The sequence below is a fragment of the Strix aluco genome, chromosome 21 (assembly GCF_031877795.1).
Source record: "Strix aluco isolate bStrAlu1 chromosome 21, bStrAlu1.hap1, whole genome shotgun sequence".
Lineage (NCBI taxonomy): Eukaryota > Metazoa > Chordata > Aves > Strigiformes > Strigidae > Strix > Strix aluco.
This window is the reverse complement of record NC_133951.1, coordinates 14,174,216-14,193,675: the sequence shown is the minus strand read 5'-3', so window position 1 is coordinate 14,193,675 and position 19,460 is coordinate 14,174,216. Positions and strand designations below refer to the sequence as shown.

Here is a 19,460-nt window from a genome sequence, read left to right as displayed (position 1 = left end):
CAGTTCTGGGTCCAAGGGGCCCCCCCGGGCCCCGCTTTTCCCGTAGCTCCGGCCGGCGGCAGCACCCGGGGGCGGGGGGGGGGTGGGTTGTTGGGGGCGGCTCCGGTGCCGGTGCCGGTCCCGCCCCGCGGGCCGTGACGTGCCATGGGCCGCGCCCGCCGCGCCTGCTGGGAGCCCGGGACGGCGGGGCCATGGCGGGCCCGGGGCCGCGGGTCGCGGTCGCCGTCGCTGTCGCCATGGCTGTGGCGGCGCTGCCGGGCCCCGCCGCGGCTCGCAGCCCCGGGGCCGCCGGCTGCCAGGTGCCCCCGGGCGAGCGCTTCGACTGCGGCCCCGAGCGGCTGCTGGGCCGGGCGGGCTGCGAGGCGCGGGGCTGCTGCTACGGGCCCCCCGGCCCCGGCCCCGGCCCGCCCTGGTGCTTCTTCCCCCGCGGCTACCGCAGCTACCGGGCAGAGAACCTGACGGCCACGGCCACCGGCTTCACCGCCCGGCTCCGCCGCGTCGCCGCCAGCTTCTTGCCGGGGGACGTGGGCGACCTGCGGCTGGACGTGGCCATGGAGACCCCCACCCGCCTGCGCTTCACGGTGCGCCCCGGCCCCCCGGGACTCCGGCTCCGGCCCCCCCGGCCCCGGCTGACCCCCCGTCTGTGTCCCCGCAGCTGCGGGACCCGGCCCGGCAGCGCTACGAGGTGCCCCTGGCCACGCCGCGGGCGAGCGGCCGAGCCGCCTCCACGCTCTACGGGGTGCGGGTCAGCCCGGACCCCTTCGGCCTCCTCGTCTACCGGCAGCGCGGCGGACGGGTGCTGTAAGTGCCCGGCAAAGCCTCCCCGCCCCTCCCGGAGGGATTCGCTCTGGCAGCGGGACCCGACGCCAGCCCCCACGGGGACATGCCGGGGGACACAGGGGACGGCAGCAGCGTGGCCGTCTGTGGCTGCGGGGCTTTGCTTGGGCCCCTGCTGCGGTTGGGTGGCTGGGAAGGGACACGGGAATGCCAGAGCTTGGCCAAAATGGGGTTTTGTTTCACGTGGGGACGAGCATCCACGTCCCTCCCCGGGGCTGGCGGTTCCCAGCTCGGTGCTTCCCTCCTCCCCGGGCGCTGCCGGGGCCGGTTGCCGGAGCCCCCCCCTCTCTCCGACAGGCTGAACACCACCGTCGCGCCCCTCTTCTTCGCAGACCAGTTCCTCCAGATCTCCACCTCCTTGCCCTCCCGTTTCATTTCTGGGCTGGGGGAGCACCTGACGCCGCTGGTCCTCGACACGACGTGGACCAGGGTCACCCTCTGGAACAGGGACATGGCACCCGCGGTACGGAGTGGGGCTGAGGGCGAGGGCTCACTTGCGCCTGCAGGGGCGGCCCCACCGCCTCTTCACGTCGTTATTTGGGGCTGGGGAAAGGCACCTGCTGAGCTCTGGGCCCCGGCCTCAGCCCCACGCGAGCCCATGGGACCGTGTCCCCCCCCAGGGCCCGGTGCCGCTCAGAAGCCGCGTTGCCCCGCGCGGGCCAGGGCTCTGGCTCGAGGCAGAGCTCTGCCGACTTCAGGCGGTGTTTGGGGCCACCAGCCCTGGGCTTGCACCTCGTGAGGGTGCTCCTGGGCAGCGGCGAGAGGCGGGTGGGTGGGTGCTGTGCCAGGGACTCTGGCAGAGCCTCGCTGGCACCGCGCTGTGCTCTGCTCCAGCCCCAGGTCAACCTCTACGGCTCCCACCCTTTCTACCTGGGGATGGAGGACGATGGGTCAGCTCATGGCGTCTTTCTGCTGAACAGCAACGCGATGGGTGAGTCCCACAGAGGTGCCGGGCGCAGGCTCAGCCCCCGTCCCCGTCCTCAACTTGTTCCTCCGGCGCTTGCGCTTCCCCAGACGTGCTCCTGCAGCCCAGCCCGGCCCTGACCTGGCGCACGACGGGCGGGATCCTCGACTTCTACGTCTTCCTGGGCCCCGACCCCAAGAGCGTGGTGCGGCAGTACCTGGACGTTGTCGGTAGGACCGAGCTGCGGGCGGGGGGCACGGGCGCTCCCGTGGTGGCTTTCCCGGGATGCTGCGAGCGGCGTGGCGGAGCGGGGCTGCGGGGGAGCGTGATGCTGGGCTGGCCCTGCACCCGCCTGGCCAGCACCCGCCCTCCCGGCTCCCAGGGTTCCCCTTCATGCCCCCGTACTGGGGCCTGGGCTTCCACCTCTGCCGCTGGGGCTACTCCTCCACTGACATCACCCGGCAGGTCGTGGCCAACATGACGGCAGCCCGCTTCCCCCTGGTAGGTCTCAGCTGCTCCCCAGAGCCTCTGCCTGAAAGCGGCTGCGGGGGGGCTGCTGGGGAGTGCCCCCCTGGGGCGGGGGGTCCTGTGGTGGCGTGTGGGGGTCCCTGCTCCTCCCCGAGCACCGGTGCCGCCGTCCCCAGGATGTGCAGTGGAACGACCTGGATTACGCAGATGCCAAGAGGGATTTCACCTTCAACAAGAAAAGCTTTAAGGATTACCCGGAGATGGTGCAGGACTTCCACCGCCGCGGCCTGAGGTACATCATGATCGTGGTGAGTGACACCCCCGGCCGTGCCAGGGCTCCCGCACCGGGGGGCTGGCACCGGGGTTTCCATCTGCCCCCGAGGGTGGTGATGGCGCTTCCCCCGAGGAAGGTGGGGGAGGCCGTTCCCTGCCCTTGCTGGCGAAGCCCTGGTTTTGTGCCCCGCCAGGATCCTGGGATCAGCAGCTCGGGGCCTCCCGGCACCTACAAGCCCTACGACGAGGGACTGAAGCGAGGGGTGTTCATCCAAAACGCCACGGGGCAGCCCCTGATCGGGAAGGTGCGTGCGGGGAGCAGCCCCGGTCCCCGCGGGGATGGAGCTTGAGTGAGGCCCTGAGAGCTGGAGGGAAATACCCGGGGAATGGCCATGGTGGAGAATGGGGTGGCTGTGGGGTGCAGTAGGGTGGGGACAGCGGGGCTTTGCCAATTGCTGCCTCCCTCCCGCAGGTCTGGCCGGGTCCGACAGCCTTCCCAGACTTCACCAACCCAGAGACTCACGAGTGGTGGCACGACATGGTGAAGGACTTCCATGACCAAGTGCCCTTCGATGGCATGTGGATCGTGAGTGGCCCCGGCAGAGCCGCCGGCTGCGGCTCCCTGGCCCCTGCCCCGTGCTTCTGCTGGGCTCCGGCGTGGCGGTGAGGGCAGCTCGTCCTTTCCCTTCCCTCCCCAGGACATGAATGAGCCGTCGAACTTTGTGGAGGGCTCCCAGGACGGCTGCCCCAACAACAGCCTGGAGCAGCCCCCCTACGTGCCAGGTACGGGGAGCGGGTCCCAGCCTCCTGCCCGGGGCTCCCTGCACCCCCAAGTTCCTCCCGGGGATGCTCCGGTCCCGGGGGGGGGGGCTCTGCGCTTGCCCTGGCCAGCGCTGCTCCCATGCAGGAGTGTTTGGCGGGCGGCTCCAAGGCGGCACCATCTGCGCCTCCAGCCAGCAGTACCTGTCCTCCCACTACAACCTGCACAGCCTCTACGGGCTGACCCAGGCCGTCGCCTCCCACGAGTAAGCCCGGGGCTGGTGTCGCAGCTCCTGAGGAGCTGATGCACATCCCGGGGAGGGGGGGCAGAGCTGGGAGAGACCCCTCCCCACAGCGCAGCGGGGGCATTCGGTGGCGGGGTGAGGGCTGGGTTTGTACCACGGTGCGTTGCCTGCTGCTGCCAGCCCGGCACTGGAGGGGGCTGGAGCTGGTGCTGTGCGGCCGTGCTGGCTCCTGGGCTGGGGGGCCGTGCCCTGAGCACTGTCACATGTCACCTGCCCTGTGGGCAGGATGGTGCTGGGTGTCTGCCCCAGTGTGTCCCAGCTCTGCTGGGAGCTGCTGAGCCCCTTCCCGGCTGGGCGGTGCTGAGCAGACCCCATCCTGCCCGCAGCGCGCTGCTGAGGGTCCGGGGCAAGCGCCCCTTCGTCATCTCGCGCTCCACGTTCGCTGGGCACGGGCGCTACGCGGGGCACTGGACTGGGGACGTCGGCAGCAACTGGGAGCAGCTCTACTACTCCATACCAGGTAGGCTGCGGGGTGCCGGGGCCGCATCCAGCTCCGCTTCCCCCCTGTGGCCCACCCTCCGCCACAGCCGGGGGCTTCCCCGACACCCTCTGTGCCCCCTCCGCAGAGGTGCTGCTCTTCAACCTCTTCGGGGTGCCGCTGGTGGGTGCTGACATCTGCGGCTTCGCGGGCGACACGTCCGAGGAGCTGTGCGTGCGCTGGACCCAGCTGGGCGCCTTCTACCCCTTCATGAGGAACCACAACGACCACGGCGCCCGGGTGAGCACCGGGGGGGCGGCTGGGGGGACGGGGCACCCACTGTTCCTCCCCGCACGGTCTGAGCATCCCCTGTTGGCTTCTCCCCTGCAGCCGCAGGAGCCGTATGCCTTCAGCCCGGCTGCCCAGGCTGCCATGAGGAAAGCCCTCTGCCTCCGCTACTCCCTCCTGCCCTTCCTCTACACCCTCTTCCACCGGGCCCACTCCGCCGGGGAGACGGTGGCACGGCCCCTCTTCCTTGAGTGAGTGCTGATGGGTGCCGGTCCCCGCCGGGCTCAGCGGGAGGGGGGTGCAGGGTCTCCCTGCACTGCGCTGCCTGTCCCTTCCTTCCCCAGGTTCCCCAAGGACCCCAACACCTGGGCCGTGGACCGCCAGCTGATGTGGGGCGGGGGGCTGCTCGTCACCCCCGTGCTGCAGCCGGGAATCACCAAAGTCAGTGGCTACTTCCCGGCGGGGACATGGTACAGCCTCACGGGGGTAGGTGCTCCCCTGTTCGTGGGGGCTCTCGGGTGGCTGTGCGGGGGCTTTGCTGCCTGTGTCCCTGTGCCCCACCGCCGCTACCAGCCCCCCGGGGCTGTGCTTGGGACTCAGGCCTTGCTTGTGGCTGTTGGAGGGGGGCTGGGACCCCCCTGGGCGCGCTGCACCCTGCGCTTACTCCTTCCTCTATTCGTTGGCATTTAGGACTCCACCATCCGCAGCAAAGGGCAGTGGATCCTCCTGCCTGCTCCCCTGGACACCATTAATGTCCACGTCCGCGCGGGGCACATCCTGCCGCTGCAGGTGAGCCCCCCCCCGGCACCGCGGTGACGCTGCAGTGGTCACCGGCAGAGCGGACGCTGCCGAATAAGCCATGAGCCTGTGGTGCGTGGCCGGGGCGGGGGGACGGTGGCCGTGGCAGTGCTCGGAGCTGAGCCCCATCCTGCGCCCCAGGAGCCCGCGTTCAGCACGGCTGAGTCCCGCGGAAAGGGGATGGCCTTGGTTGTGGCGCTGACACCGGACGGCTTCGCCAGGGGAGAGCTGTTCTGGGATGATGGGGAGAGCTGGCAGACCTTTGAGAAGGGCGACTACACCGAGATCCTCTTCCTGGCCACACACGTAAGGAGAGGGGAGGGGGGCTGCTGACGGGGAGCACCCGGTCCTGGCGTCCCCAGAGCATGTGTGCGGTCACGGGCAGCACCGCAGGGTGTCGTGCCCCAAGTGCCAGGCTGAGCCGCTGCAGCACTGTGGGGTGGTGGTGGGGTGTCCCCCGCGGGCTGCGCCCCCCCAGGAGCCCCCTTGGGAGGGGGGTGCCTGCGCTGGGGAGCTGGTTGCTCTCTTCTTGCACCCATGGTGCTGCACAGCACCCGCTGCTCTCCAGCCGTCCGATGAACGGCTTCACTGCTCTCGGGTGTCAGCAGAGCGCCCGTGGCCCCCGGGCTCGGTGCCCCACGGCTGGGCAGCGCGTGTCGAGGAGCCGTGGGGGCGGCTGAGCCCCGGGAGCTGGGGGGTGACGGTCCCCTGTCCCTGCAGGGCGCTGTGCTGAGCCAGCTCCTGCGGGCGAGCGCCCACCTCGACGGGGTCCTGCTGGAGGCCGTCACTGTGCTGGGTGTCACCAGCCCTCCCCGGCAGGTCCTGGCCAATGGTGCCCTCGTGGGCGACTTCTCCTACCGAAATGACACCCAGGTGAGTGCTCATCTGGCCCTGGGAGGGTTTTTGGGTGCGGGGGGAGCTGCTGGCTGGCAGCTGGGAAGGGACCTGGGGCTCAGCCGAGGGGCTGGTGGGGTTTGGCCCCAGCGATGGCCCAGCACCCGCATTGTTGGCACCCAGGAGTGCAAAGGGCTGCCCAGCACAGGCTGGGTCGCTGCGCTGGGGCTGGGGCAGGATTAGGCCGTGCAAGGGGGCAAGGGTGTGGAGAGGGAGGATGGAAAGGGAGCATGGTGGTGGGGCTGGAGCTCTGCGAGGAGCAGGACACCCCTCCTTGGCTCTGACACTCCGTCCCGGCTGGTCCCCCCCGTGCTGACCCTTCCTTCCCTCCCCCAGGTGCTGCGAGTCCCGGTGTCGCTGCCCATGTGGGAGCGGTTTGTGATCACTTGGGCCTGAGCCCGCGCCGGACCCGCGCCGCTCGGCAGGGAGAGGCAATGCTGCTCCCCCCAGCTCCGAATCCGTCCCCTCCTTTGTCAAACCGGAGCTGCTGCTGCTGCTTGTCCCCCCCCCCCAAGGCGGCTCCTGGGCTTTGCCTTCCCTTCTGGCTAACGGGAGTCAATTGGAGATGGGTGCGCTGGACTGGGGGGCGGGGCGGGGGCTTGCACAGCCCCTGGGGACGGGGAAACCCTAATTTCCTCCAAAATGGGGAAAAAAAAGACCCAAGTGCCTTGTGAGACAGCAAACCTGTTAACATGTGGAACTGGTAACCTGTCGAGGGACTGCAGGGAGTCTCCTGTTTTGGGGGAGGGCTCTGTGCTGGGGGGCAGGGGAGTGGTGCTGTGAATAAAGTTGCTGTTTGCTGGGAGCAGCCCCAGCCGTCTCTGTGCCCCTCTCTGCTGGTGAAATGTCCTGCTGAGCCCTGGCTCAGCCCCCCGCCCCGGCTGGGACCCCCCCGGCTCCGTCCCTGCCGGGGGCCCTCCCAATGCCTGCGCCCTTTGCAGGCTTCACCCCATTTCCTGGAGCGTCGGGGGACCCTGAGCTGCTCCCACAGCCCCGTCTGTGCCACAGAGCCCCTCGGCCCGCCCGTCCCGCTGGCTCCCACTGCCCTCGGGGGGCTGCCAGCCCCAGCCCCCCCCTGCAGCTCTGGTCCAGTCTCTGCCGCACAGGGAGGGAGCAGACACCATCCCCCCGTGCACCTCGGTGACTCTGGGCACTTTGTATATTTTGTTAAATTAAACCGTCCCGCCTCGCCGGTGCCCACCGGGCCACCTTCCCCCCAGGGCCAGCAGCTGCCCCCCCGCAGCAGGGCTGGCAGGGACCTCGATCTCTCCTCCAGAGGCTTTATTGAGGAGCAGCTGGGCCCTTACGGCTCCTCTGGCCGGGAACGGAGGATCCCTGAGCGCTCCTGGGCCGGGCGGTGTTTGCGCTGCAGGGAGCAGAGCCTCGGGGTGTCACCCAGGACCCTGCTCCGACCCCCTTGTGCCCGAGGGCAGGGGGGACGCCGGGCAGAGGGGACGCTCACAGCTCATTGTGCAGTGGCTGGCACTGGGGGCTCAGCTTCTCCTCCAGGACGGCGTCAGGGGCACAGACCCAGGGGTCACCCGTGTCCCACTGCCACTTCAGGAGCTGCGTGCGAAGGAGCTGGAAGACGGCGGCGTAGCGGGGGTCCGGGGCCAGGTTCTGGCTCTCGGCGGGGTCATGGCTGTAGTCAAAGAGCTCCCAGCGGTCCCTGTAGTAGTACTGGTGCAGGGTCTTGTTCCAGTGGGTTGGTCGCCTGGCCCTGGTGCGGTTGAGAAGGTCTTGGAAGGTGGGTGAGACGTAGAAGTCCTGGTCGATGGGGAAGGGCATCTTGTAGTTGAGGTTGTGAATGAGGCGGAAGTGCCGGTGCTGGACGGCTCGCATGGGGTAGAACATGGTCACCTCGTGGTGGCTCTGGCTGCTGAAGGCGGTGGCCCAGGGCTGCTCTGACTCCAGCGCCGGCAGGAGAGACTTCCCGGTGAGCTGCACCCGCCTCCGGCCAAAGATGCTGTAGGAAGGGTACGGGACGGAGAACCAGTCCAGAATGGTCGGTGTCAGATCTGGAGGGGGAGAGAAGGGTGAGAGGGGCCAGTGCCTGTGGGAGGAAACAACCCCGGAGAGGGGCAGAACGGTCCCCAGGGCTGCTGCCGCGTGGGCTGCGGGTGGTCCTGGGACCCTGCTGCTTCATCCTCCCTCCTCTCCCCTCCCGGGGCCGGCCGAAGGCTGCAGGCCCGTCCTCCGCGACAGGGATTCGGCATGGGGAGGGTGGGCACTGGCTCCTGGCCCCCCCCCCCCAGCTCTGCGCCCTCCTGGGGGCCGCGGGCTCTTACCCAGGAGGCTGGCGAAGGCCCGGCTGAGCTGCCCCCAGCGCTCGGTGTGCTCGGGGGAGGAGATCAGCAGCGGCTCGGCGGTGCCCGAGCGGTAGAGGTTGGTCCTGCCGCTGGGGAAGGGGATGCCGTTGTCGGAGGTGTAGATCACCAGGGTGCTGTTGTGGAAGCCGGCACGCCGCAGCTCCTCCAGGACCAGCCCGATCCCTGCGGATGCAGGGGGAGAGCTGAGGGCAGGGGGGAAGGCGGGAGGGCCCACAGCACTGGCCAGTGGCCAGCCTGGCTCCTACCTTGGTCCATGCGCCCGATGGTTGTGTACTGGGCTGCCAGGTCGGCCCGGGCAGCCGGCGTGTCTGGGACAAAGTGGGGGACCTAAAGGGAGAAAGGGAAAGTGGCATGTGGCCACCACGGGGACAGTCACGGGGACAGCATGGTGGCCTTCGCCTGCTCTTGCCCCTAATGCGGGTGGTGGTGACCCAGCTGGGACCAGCCCGCGGCTGCCCTGGCTTTGGTGGAGGCTGCTGTGACATAAAGTCCCATATAGCCCTCCACAGCCCCATATAGTCCCCCACAGCCCCATACAGCCTCCCACAGCCCCATATAGCCCCAATGCGGCCCCATATAGCCCCCCGCAGCCCCACAGGCCCCCACCTGCACTTGCTCTGGGCGGTAGAGCTGTGGCTTCCAGTCAGGGATCCAGCCCATGCCGCTCTCTCCGTTGCCGAATTTCTCACAAAAGGCCCCGTATTGGGGCTGGGAGTGCCCGCAGCGGTGCGGGTCGTGGAAAGCGACGTAGAGGAAGAAAGGCCTGGAGATGGAGAGGGTGGAGGTGGTGCAGCAAAGGGCTGCCCGCACCCCCCGAGACCTGCCCCAGGCTGTGAAGGGGTGAGCTGGGGTCGGCGGGGCGACTCCCACCTAATCTGGGCTTCTGGATCTGGGGTGACCCAGAGACAAGGTGTCCCTTCCTCTTTGTGACCAGCTGGGACATGGAGACACGTCTTCAGAGAGGCCCGTTCCCCCCCCCCCTCGCGTGCCCCCTCGCAGCCGGCCCCAGGGATGGGGGGGCTCGGTCTCACCTCTCATCCTGGCTCTGCAGGAACTGCCGGACGAGCGCTTTGATTCGAGTGATATTTCTCCCAACCTGCAAGACGGAACTGTTCTCCTCTGTGTAGGCGAAGTCAAAGGGGTAGACAGCCTCGGGCCCAACGTGCTTCTTCCCAATGATCCCTGTGAGAGGGCGGACACGCGCTGTGCCAGGAGCAGCGGCGGGGGGATGTCCGCTGCGCTCGGCAGACGCTGCTGCGCGTGGAAGATGCTGCAGCTTCTCACAGAATCATTCAGGTTGGAAAAGCCCCTCGGGATCATCGAGTCCAACCCTCAGCCCAACTACAAAGTTCTCCCCTACCCCACATCCCCCAACAGCTCATCCAAACGGCCCTTAAACACACCCAGGGATGGGGACTCCACCCCCTCCCTGGGCAGCCTATTCCACTCTCTGACCACTCTTTTGGGGAAACATTTTTTCCTCATGTCCAGTCTGAACCTCCCCTGTTGCAGTTTAAAGCCGTTCCCGCTTGTTCTGTCCCTAATTCCCTGGGAGAAGAGACCAGCACCAACCTCTCTACAAGGTCCCATCACTTCTGCCGGCTGCAGAGGCACTTCCACACCCGGCCAGAAAACGGGGCCCACCCGGGGACCCCGCTGCCCCACAGGGGTGGGCGAGCGCTGGAGCCGCCGAGTCAAGCACAAGCCTTGTGGGAACTTGGGAGCCGGGAAGGAGCAGGATGGGGCTCAGAAGTGAAAGTGGGGTGTAACGAGGGTGGCAGAGGAGCGCCGGTGGGCGGCCGCGGAGCGAGACCCGGGTGTCGGCACAGAGCGGGGGCACAGGGCCGGTCGGGGCTGTCCGGCTCGCAGGCAGGTGCTGTCACCCGAGGGGGTTCAGCGCACAGAGGGGGGGTTCCCGGCCCGTGCCCCGTGCCCTGGGCTCCCCCACCTGTCCGGACGCCCGCGTGGCTGAGCAGCCGGGGCAGGCTCCGCACGCCGTCGAAGGAGTTGAAGTGATGCACGTCCTGGTGCAGCCCGTACATCCCGCTCTGGTGCTGCGGGCGGGGAGAGACAACGCGGCTGGGACCGGGCCTGCCAGCCCCGCGTCCGGCCGTCACCCCACGGGAGCGGGTCCCACGTCACCCCCGAGCACACCCCGTACCCCGGGGGGGCCTGCCACACCTGGGGTAGGCCGGTGAGGATGCTGGCCCGGCTCGGGGAGCAGCTGCTGACGGAGGCGAAGGCGTTCTGGAAGATCACGCTGCGCCGGGCCAGCGCGTCCAGGTTGGGCGTCCGGATGGCCGAGTTGTTGTAGGCGCCGCTCTCGAAGCCACCGTCATCTGCTGCGGTGGGAGGGGCGCGGGGTGACCCCCCAGCACCGGGCCTGAACCCCACCGCCGGGCCTGACCCCCCAGCGCGTCCCTTAACCAGCGGGGGGGGGCACAGCCCAGGGGGGCACTAATGACGCCGGGAGCATCCCTGGGCTGGGGAGGGGACGCAGGGGGACCCCCGGGGCCGTCCCTCCCCTGCCCACGGGGCACCCCCGCGCTGGGGGCGGCGGCAGCGGACCCGGTACCGGCTCCGGTTCTCCGCCGGGCCGGCGGCCGCACTCACCCAGGAGGAGCAGCACGTTGCGGGTCGGGGCCGGGGCCGGGGCCCCGTCGGGCCGGAGCGCGCCCAGCAGCAGCATCAGCGCCCAGGGCCGCATGGCACCGGCTGCGGTACCGGCACCGGCAGCGGCACCGGAACCGGCAGCGGCGGGACGCGGCGGCTCCTCCTCTGCCCCGGTCACATGAGGCGGCCCCGGCCGCTCAGATCCGGCCCGGGCGGAGCCGTCGGGCCCCGCGGCTGGGAACGGGGTGACCCCGGCGGAGCCGCCCCGCCACCCCCCCCGGCCCCGCGGGGGTCCCCGGCCCGCGGTCCCTCTGCCCGCCCCGCTCTCCCCAGCCCCGCGGTGTGTCCGCAGCCGGCCGGGCTGGCGGGCGCTGCCCCGGCCATGCCGGTGCAGGTTCCCCGGTGCCCGGGGGTGCGGACGAAGCTGCCGGTGCTGGGCTGGCTCCCGCGCTATTCCGGGGCCTGGCTACAGCTCGACCTGGTCGCCGGCCTGACCGTGGGACTCACCGTCGTGCCGCAGGCGCTGGCGTACGCCGAGGTGGCCGGGCTGCCTCTCCAGGTGGGTGGCAGCGCCCGGTGGCACCCGGGGCCACCCACACCCCGAGCGGGCTAGCGGCAGGGCGGGCAGGGCTAGCCGGACGAGGGCTGCTCCTCTGCAGTCGCCCATTTTCCAGGGCTGGGAGCCGCAGACGTCGAGGGTTTGCTCAGGAGGGCCCTGAGGGCGGCACAGCCCTCTCCGGCCTGGCCGTGTCCGGCACCTCCCGGCTCCGAGCGTTGTGCCAGCGCTGCTTTTGTCCCCGTGCAGTACGGCCTCTATTCGTCCTTCATGGGCTGCTTCGTCTACTGCTTCCTGGGCACCGCCAAGGACGTGACGCTGGGTCCCACTGCCATCATGTCGCTGCTTGTCTCTTCTTATGCATTCCATGAGCCCGTCTATGCCGTCCTGCTCGCCTTCCTCTCTGGCTGCATCCAGCTGGCCATGGGGCTCCTGCACCTCGGTGAGATGCTCTTGCCGTCCATGGTTGTATTTTTAAGGATGCCGCTGTACATCCTGCAGTTGTTCCCTCCCTGGTGCTTTCTGAGGCGCTGGGGTCGTCCCGCTGACGCTTGTGACAGCTCTGTGTGCGTGCAGACACCCTGTGCTCCCCGTCGGGGCCAGCGCCGTGCTTACTGCCCCCCGTCCCGTGCAGGTTTCCTTCTGGACTTCATTTCCTCCCCAGTCATTAAAGGCTTTACATCGGCTGCTTCCGTCACCATTAGCTTCGGCCAGATCAAGGTACAGTCTGCTAGTCTGCTCTCTCCTGGAGCCGGCCATGCTGCGGAGCCGGGCTAGTCAGCACCGGGCTGGGCAATGTGCTCGGTGTGAGGGGAAGGAGCCTCAAAAAGGGGGCACAGGTCCCCCCTGCCAGCAGATCTGGTGGCTCCCTGAGTGCTCTGCTCTGAGCAGACCGAGCTGAACGCACCCTCTGCCAGTGACCCTCAGGACACCAGTAAAACCAGGACATTTGATTTGGTTGCTCGTGGGAGGTGCTGGGGGAGCCTCGGGCACGGTGGGTTTGCAGCTCTGCCAGTCCCTCGCTGGTCTCTCCCAGACATGAGGGCCCCCAGCAGTTCTGGGGCTGCAACACTTCCTTTGTGGTTAAAATCAGAGACTCTGGGAGATGGTGTCAGGCTGCGCCGGCAACCTCGGGGCTGGTGTTGGCTAATGGCTGCGGTCGCGCCGGGCAGGGGGACGGGTCACAGCAGGGCTGCGCGGGCTGGGGTGAGGGCCCCGAACTGAACCGTGTGTGCAGGATGGGGTGGAGGCACCTCGGGGCCTGGAAACGGGGAAAAAAATCAGAGCATCTCCGAGCCGTCCCCGCACAGAACCGTGCAGGGAAGGGGCCATCCTGGGGTGCATGCGGGAGCCCACACCGTGCGTGTGCCTGGCTGAGCCCCCGTGCTCCCGGCAGTCCCTCCGTGGCACCCGGCAGCTCAGGTTGTGCTGAGCTTTCACCAGGCTTTGTCTTCCCACACAGAACATCCTGGGGCTGCAGGGGATCCCGCGGCAGTTCTTCCTGCAGCTGTACGAGATGCTGCGGAGGATCGGGGAGACCAGGTCAGCACCATCCCTGCGCCTGCCCTGCTCCGTCCCCCTGCGGCTGCGGGGCTGCGGGCTCTGCTGCTTCGCTCCCCATCTCTTTGCTCACACCTTGGGCTGATTTCTCGCTCCCTGCCCAGCACTGTGACACGAGGGCTTGTTCTCAGCCATTTCCATTTGAGCTGGAAATCTGAGGATGGGGGAGCATGCGGGCTCCCAGGCTGCAGGATGGGGCATGCTTGTTCTGTTTTCCGCTCCCAGTTAGGTACACCAGGATTTTGCCAGCCCAAAGGCACATCCTTGGGACTGGCTGTGTCATAACTCCTCTTGTTTTGACAGCCCAGAAGGGAGCTCGGGCATCCCCGTGCCCCCTGTCCTCTCCCATCAGCTGCACCCGTGGCTCAGGGTCTGTGCCGCAGCCTGGGTTTCACACGCCACATGGTGCCACGCGGGATCCACTTCATCACGGCAGGCAAAGCCCTTCCCTGCCTTGCTGTGGGGGCAAGCAGGAGGAGGGGGGGAGGCAGATCCTGCTGCGTGGATCCTGCCTGTCGCGGGGGGTCCTGCTTCCCTCTTTACGAAGAGCCCACAAACCCATTAGCCGATTTGCCGGTGGTACCAGTGGCGTCCCTGCCAGCCGCCGTGCGTGCCCGTGGGCCAGCTCTCCCTGAGCCCCGCAGCGTGTTTGGCCTGGCACTGATGGGCCTATTGCAGGGCTGGGGACGCCGTCCTGGGGCTGGCCTGCCTGGCCGCGCTGGCAGGGCTCCGGGCCATGAAGAGCCGCTTGCCCCGAGCTGCCCCTGCGGCGCCGCTGGCTGCCAGGATCAGCCACCTGATCGTCTGGACCTCCGCCACCGGTGCGTTGGCCATCCCCTGCCCTCCCCCTCCCACGGCCGTCCCTCCTGGGGCCGCGTCTCTTTGGGGCAGGGAAGGGACAGCCTGAAACTGGTAAAGCCCAGGTGGGCCGGAGCGGAGACCTGGAGGTGGGTCGGGGAGGACAGAGTCCCCAGGACGGTCCTGCCGCTGTGCGTGCCCCTTCCTAAGGCTTGGAAGGTCTCAGCAGCCTGTTACCCACCTCCTGCCGTCCCTCCCGCCGCTCTGGGCTCCGGGCAGGTTTTCACAGTTCCTCTCTCTCCGCTCCAGCACGCAACGCCCTCGTAGTCCTGTTTGCTGGCCTGGTTGCTTACTCCTTCCAGGCGATGGGCTCCCAGCCGCTCACGCTCACAGGCAGCATCCCCCAGGGCCTCCCCACCTTCCGGCTGCCACGCTTCTCCATGGCAGCACCCAACGGCACCGTCCCCTTCCAGAGCATGGTGGAGGTGGGTGCCAGGCTGGCGGGGCAGGCTGGGCGCCCCGCGGGCCACTCTCTCCTTGCCCCTTTGCTGGCTCCCCGCGCGGTGGGGGGAGGCTCTGCTGTGGGGCCACCCTTGTCCCTCGGTGGCGTCACTCACCCCGTCCTTCCCTCCCAGGACATGGGGGTCGGGCTGGCCGTGGTCCCGCTCATGGGCCTGCTGGAGACTGTTGCGATTGCCAAGGCTTTTGGTACGGCTGCACCAGGCCCCTGCACTCGTGGGGGGGCTCTGCAGGGGACTCGGGGTGTTGGGGAGGGCGCTGTTCCCACGGGGGCAGTGGGAAGGACTGGGCTGCCTGTGCTGAGCCCGGTTCATTGTGTGGGCTGGCAGGAGGGGTCCCCCGGGGTGCTGCCAACCCCCTCCTCAGCCAGGCAGCTCCCCCGTGTCTGATTTGGGAGCGGGCTGGGGGGTCCCTGCGTTGTGCACAGCTGAAGCTTGTGCAGGAGCTGAGTGTTGTCTCAGGGTGCTCCTGCACCTGGGGGGTGCCGGGATGGGGCCCACGGCTGCCGGCCCTGCTCCGTGCGCGGGCTCGGTTGTGCCTGCGGGAAGCTCGGGGCGATGCCGCTTGTCTCCTTTCAGCCTCGCAGAACGATTACAGGATTGACCCCAACCAGGAGCTGCTGGCGATTGGTAAGAGACTGCTCAGAAGAGGAGGAGGGCAGGGGGTGGGGATCCGGCCCGAGCATCGCCATGTGTCCCGCAGCCCTGAGCTACCGGAGATCCCCATCTCAGCAGTCTGACCTCAGCCTGAAGCGTTACCTTTCTTACCTTGCGTGTTCCCCCCACCCCAAGCCTCTCCCACAGCTTTGCAATTTCCAAAGCAGCCTGAGCCTGGCTCACATGGCTGGACGGGCTCTGCTCCGGCCCCGGGTACCAGCCTGGGGATGGAGGGGGTGACAACAGGGGCACAGACCTCTCTGCAGCCCCGGGCAGTGTCCCCCGTAGCTGCTGCATCCCCCTCTCCTTCCCCACCACAGGTTTTGCCAACATCCTGGGCTCCTTCGTCTCATCGTATCCCATCACGGGCAGCTTTGGCCGGTGGGTGGCAGGAGGGGGATGAGAGCCCCGGCCCGTGGGGCGCTTGCTGGGGCTGGGTGGTGAGGGGGGTCTGCAGGATCTCGGGTGGACAGTTGTGCAGACCCTGCTGGGTCCCCAAGCTTGTGTCCTGTCCCCAGCCGCCCGCCGGGGCTGCACGTGGGTCCTGCAGTGACCTTCCCTCCCATCTCACGTGCTCTGCGGTCCCGCTGCAGGCTGGGACCCCCCGGCTTGCTGGTGTTTCTCCCTGGTGAGCTCTGATGGGGCGGGTGGTTTTCCTGTGTGGGGTCTCTGGGCATGGGGTGGGGGCAGCTGCCGGCCCTGGCGCGGCCTGGGACAGCGCATGGTTTTGCATTTCAGGACAGCGGTGAACGCGCAGTCGGGTGTCTGCACCCCCGCGGGAGGGCTCGTCACAGGTAGAGCCCCCACCCTGCCGTGGGCTGCTCCGCAGGTCCCCATGCCCAGCACCCGCTTCCCCAGGCACCCTGGGCGTCGGAGACCCCTTGGCTCAGGTGCCCCCATCTCCCGCAGGCGCCCTGGTCCTGCTCTCGCTGGCGTACCTCACCTCGCTCTTCTACTACATCCCCAAAGCGGCGCTGGCCGCCGTCATCGTCTCGGCTGTGCTGCCCATGTTTGACGCTGGGATCTTCAGGACGCTCTGGCGGGTTAAGAGTGAGGGCACGAGCTGGGAGCGGTCGATCCCCCAGTGCTGCTGGCTCTGTCTGCAGAGCAGGTGTCGTCCCCGAGGGCCCCGTGGCACGAGGACGAGACGCAGCTGAGCCTGGGTTGTGTCTCTTGCAGGGCTGGACCTTGTGCCCCTCTGCGTGACGTTCCTGCTCTGCTTCTGGGAGGTCCAGTACGGCATCGTGGCCGGGATGCTGGTCTCGGGGATTCTCCTGCTCTACTCCATTGCCAGGCCCCCCGTTAAGGTGGGCTTCCCACCTCCCCTTGGATGCAGTGGGGTGTTGGGGTGCAGGGTGCTTCTGCCTGCTCCTGTCCTCTCCCGTGTCCCCAGCCTGCCGCTGGCACAGCTCAGGGTCCCCTTTCAAAGCGCACGAGGAAAGGAGTATCCCAGGAGCTGAGAGCGGGAGAGGGAGGCATGGCTGTCCCACTTCCCGCTGGCACTGGGGTCTGTGCAGGAGTGGGGGTTCCCTGAGGGATGGGGGCTCCCGCATGTCCCCCTCCGGCAGGGAGGACAGCACTTTGCTTCATCGCACGGGCACTTGTCCCCGCCTGGGGCAGGTCACAGCCCCGAGCTCCCCGTGACTCGTCGCCCCGCACCGGGGTCTCGCGCAGGTGTCGGAGGGGGACGTGCTCCTGGTGCAGCCGGGGAGCAGCCTGCACTTCCCGGCCATCGAGCACCTCCGGGACACCATCTGCAGCCGCGCTCTGGCAGGTACGGGGGCTCCCCGGCCCGCCGACTTGTCCTGGGGACCCGGCGGTAACCCCGCTTCTGGCGGGGGTGACAAGTGCTGCCCAGGCCTGCAGGCTGCGGGTGCGAGCAGCGACGGGCCACTGCCGCTCTCCCGGGGCTGCCTGTCCCCCTCCAGCCGCGGCTCTGGCTCTAAGGACTGCGACCCCTGGGCTGGTCGTTTTTGGACTCGTCGGGGACATGACCACACCCTCTTCTTCCAGCAGCGTCTCCACCGCGCTCCGTCATCCTGGACTGTTGCCACATCAGCAGCATCGATTACACGGTGGTGGTGGGGCTGGCCGAGCTGCTGCGGGAGCTGCGCAAGCACGGCCGCTCGCTGGCTTTCTGTGGGCTGCAGGTACGTGGGATGCAGATGTGCTGCGTCCTGCTGCCTGGCCCCGTGCTGGGCGTCAGCTCTGCTCCCCAGGACAGGGTCTGTGCCCATGGGCTCACCGCTGCCTTCCCCGTGCCGGCCACGCTGGCCACTGGCACTGCCCGGAGGATGCTGCTCTTTGGGTAGCACCTTCATCATCTCCAGCACCTTCGCCTCAGAGAGGTGGAGGCTGCAGCTGCTGAGCCCCGTGGTGGGTGGTGGGGAAGGGCTGCGTCCTCTGCCTGGGGCTGGCTGGGGGGCTCAGCCCTGGAGAGACGGGCAGCGGCCGGCAGCAGGCTCCCTCAGCCCGGGTTTCTCTGCCCTCAGGACCCTGTTCTCCAAGTCCTGCTCGCCGCAGAGTTAGAAGGATTCCAGCATTTCCCCAGCCGGGAGGAGGCAGGTGAGGGTCTGGGCTGCCCCGGGTGCTCTCCCCAGGCTGGAGTCCCCCAGGCTGCTGCTAAGCGGGGCTCTGGAAGATGAACTTGGGAATTTGACCTTTGTCAAGCCCCAGAGCTGCAGTGGGAGGGGCTGCAGGGGTCTCGCGAGCAGGAGCCCCTCTGGGGAGCAGGGTCACCCCGACCTCAGGGGTGCACAACGAGCTGCTGTGGTTTAACCCGGCCGGCAGCTGAACAGCACGCGGCCGCTCGCTCGCTCCCCCCCCAGTAGATCGGGGGAAAAAAATCAGGAAAAAAGGTAAAACTTGTGGGTTGAGATAAAAACAGTTTAATAGGACAGAAAAGGAAGGTAAAATTATAATAGTGATAAAAAGATGTACAAAACAAGTGATGCACAATGCAGTTTCTCCCAACCCACTGACTGATGCCCAGCCAGGCCCCGAGCACTGGGCCACCACCCCCTGGCCCACTCCCCCCAGTTTTATTGTTCAACGTGATGTTCTATGGTCCAGAATATCCCTTTGGCCAGTCGTGGTTCCCCTCCCAGTGCACCCCCAGCCTGCTCGCTGGCAGGGCAGGGTAAGAAGCTGAAAAGGCCTTGACTTTGTGTAAGCATCGCTCAGCAGCAACTAAAACAGTGTGTTATCAGCATTGTTCTCATCCTAAATCCAAAACACAGCACTGGTAGGAAGAAAATTAACTCTATCCCAGCCAAAACCAGGACACAAGCCTTGGCTTAACTCTCTGTCTTGCTTCTCCCCCTTCCTGCCTCAGAGCGGTGCGGAGGAGCGGAGCTGGGGGGCAGCGGGACAGCCCCCCTCACCAGTGAGACCTCGCTGCTGCCCACGGGGCTCATCCAGTGAGTCCAGGGGCCACCTGGGACCTTCTTGGGGCAGCGTCACCTCCCCGTCTCCTCGCCTCCGACTGCGCCAGCGCTGTACGTCCTGTGCCGCGCGGGGCCGTGGCTGTGACACCCCGGTGACATCCACCTCTGGGGGGGCCCTGGCTGCCTCCTGGGGAGACCGTCCCCACATCCCACGCAGGGGAGGGCAGAGCGGCACAGCCCAACGCCACACGGGCTGTGCACGAGGGAGGGGAGAGCTGGTGGGGACACTGGGACCGGGGTGTCCCCAGCCCCGCTGGAGGCACGTCGCTGTCTGCAGGCCAAGGACAGGCGACCCGTGGAAGGGGTGAGCGGGGCACAACAGTTCCTATCACGGTCATCGGGGAAAAAGCCACCTCTGCTCCAGGCCCTCCCCATCCCCGAAGCCACTGTCTTTTTTAAATCATGTGTTTTAATTCTGGAGACTTTACTTAAATTGTGTGTTTTAATTCTGGACACTTCTCTTATTCTGGGATGTACTGAACTGTGACACAGAGCGGACTCTTGTCAAAGTGAGTTTCAAGGATGCTGGTGCTTCGCTCCAAGCCCAAGGGCACGCTGCAGCTCCTAACCTCAGGCTGCTGGGAGATGAAAAAATAAGTGATTTTGCTCCTTACTGTTCCCTTTTGGTTTGTGGGGTGTGCTGCCAAACGCTGCCATCGGGCCCGGGCTGTTGCCCTGTGGGTGCAGCCCCTCGCCTGACTCCTGCCAGACACCAAGGGGACAGGCACTGTGATGCCGGCTTGCGCTTGCCCTGCTGTGAAATGGGTGCAAAAAGCAACAGTGCTGTCAGGCAGCGGGGCTGAGCGGGGCAGGGTTCAGGAGAAATCAGTTTTCCTGAACTGCCCTTGGCTGACACCCCCATAAAGAGGGTGTAATAAAGCAGTAATTGGTAATGAGTCAGCGTGATCTCAGCCTTCCTTTGGGGAAAGCTTTTTCCTTTTGTGTGGGAAGGAAAAATTAAACTCTAATTTCTGGGCGATGCTGAGCAGCCCAAGGAAAAGAAACTGAAACCAAGCTCAGGCTGCCCGGCTGCTCGGT

General features: G+C 67.5%; 3 protein-coding genes across 7 annotated transcripts; 2 read left to right on the top strand and 1 right to left on the bottom strand.

Moving 5' to 3' along the window:
- Positions 1-188: 188 nt before the first annotated feature.
- Positions 189-6,749, top strand: GAA (alpha glucosidase). Its single transcript, XM_074847354.1, has 19 exons — positions 189-581; positions 656-801; positions 1,135-1,300; positions 1,672-1,768; positions 1,852-1,971; positions 2,124-2,242; positions 2,386-2,517; positions 2,677-2,787; positions 2,955-3,068; positions 3,181-3,265; positions 3,390-3,507; positions 3,873-4,006; positions 4,113-4,264; positions 4,355-4,503; positions 4,597-4,738; positions 4,943-5,041; positions 5,192-5,356; positions 5,771-5,923; positions 6,281-6,749. The coding sequence occupies exons 1-19, from the start codon at positions 192-194 to the stop codon at positions 6,338-6,340; spliced, it is 2,652 nt and encodes an 883-aa protein (XP_074703455.1). The 5' UTR covers positions 189-191; the 3' UTR covers positions 6,341-6,749.
- A 340-nt stretch (positions 6,750-7,089) lies between these two features.
- Positions 7,090-11,033, bottom strand: SGSH (N-sulfoglucosamine sulfohydrolase). Of its 3 annotated transcripts, XM_074847369.1 has the most exons (9): positions 10,888-11,033; positions 10,456-10,616; positions 10,223-10,328; positions 9,306-9,456; positions 8,881-9,037; positions 8,520-8,601; positions 8,233-8,436; positions 7,805-7,962; positions 7,090-7,711 (listed from the first exon to the last, which is right to left on the bottom strand). In XM_074847369.1, exons 1-9 carry the CDS (start codon positions 10,979-10,981, stop codon positions 7,403-7,405), a joined length of 1,422 nt encoding a protein of 473 aa, XP_074703470.1. In that variant the 5' UTR covers positions 10,982-11,033; the 3' UTR covers positions 7,090-7,402. The 3 variants fall into 3 exon arrangements, with proteins under 3 accessions (XP_074703470.1, XP_074703468.1, XP_074703469.1); XM_074847367.1 differs by having other exon boundaries at positions 7,090-7,962; XM_074847368.1 differs by having other exon boundaries at positions 7,090-7,962; positions 10,456-10,613.
- Positions 11,034-11,103: 70 nt separating this feature from the next.
- Positions 11,104-19,318, top strand: SLC26A11 (solute carrier family 26 member 11). Of its 3 annotated transcripts, none has more exons than XM_074847361.1 (16): positions 11,104-11,446; positions 11,693-11,885; positions 12,078-12,163; positions 12,906-12,985; positions 13,682-13,824; positions 14,111-14,286; positions 14,437-14,509; positions 14,899-14,949; positions 15,297-15,357; positions 15,715-15,770; positions 15,886-16,026; positions 16,156-16,283; positions 16,651-16,750; positions 16,993-17,126; positions 17,469-17,541; positions 18,311-19,318. In XM_074847361.1, the coding sequence occupies exons 1-16, from the start codon at positions 11,270-11,272 to the stop codon at positions 18,397-18,399; spliced, it is 1,761 nt and encodes a 586-aa protein (XP_074703462.1). In that variant the 5' UTR covers positions 11,104-11,269; the 3' UTR covers positions 18,400-19,318. The 3 variants fall into 3 exon arrangements, with proteins under 3 accessions (XP_074703462.1, XP_074703461.1, XP_074703463.1); XM_074847360.1 differs by having other exon boundaries at positions 16,990-17,126; XM_074847362.1 differs by lacking the exons at positions 11,104-11,446; positions 11,693-11,885; positions 12,078-12,163; positions 12,906-12,985; positions 14,437-14,509 and having other exon boundaries at positions 13,025-13,824; positions 16,990-17,126.
- Positions 19,319-19,460: the final 142 nt, after the last annotated feature.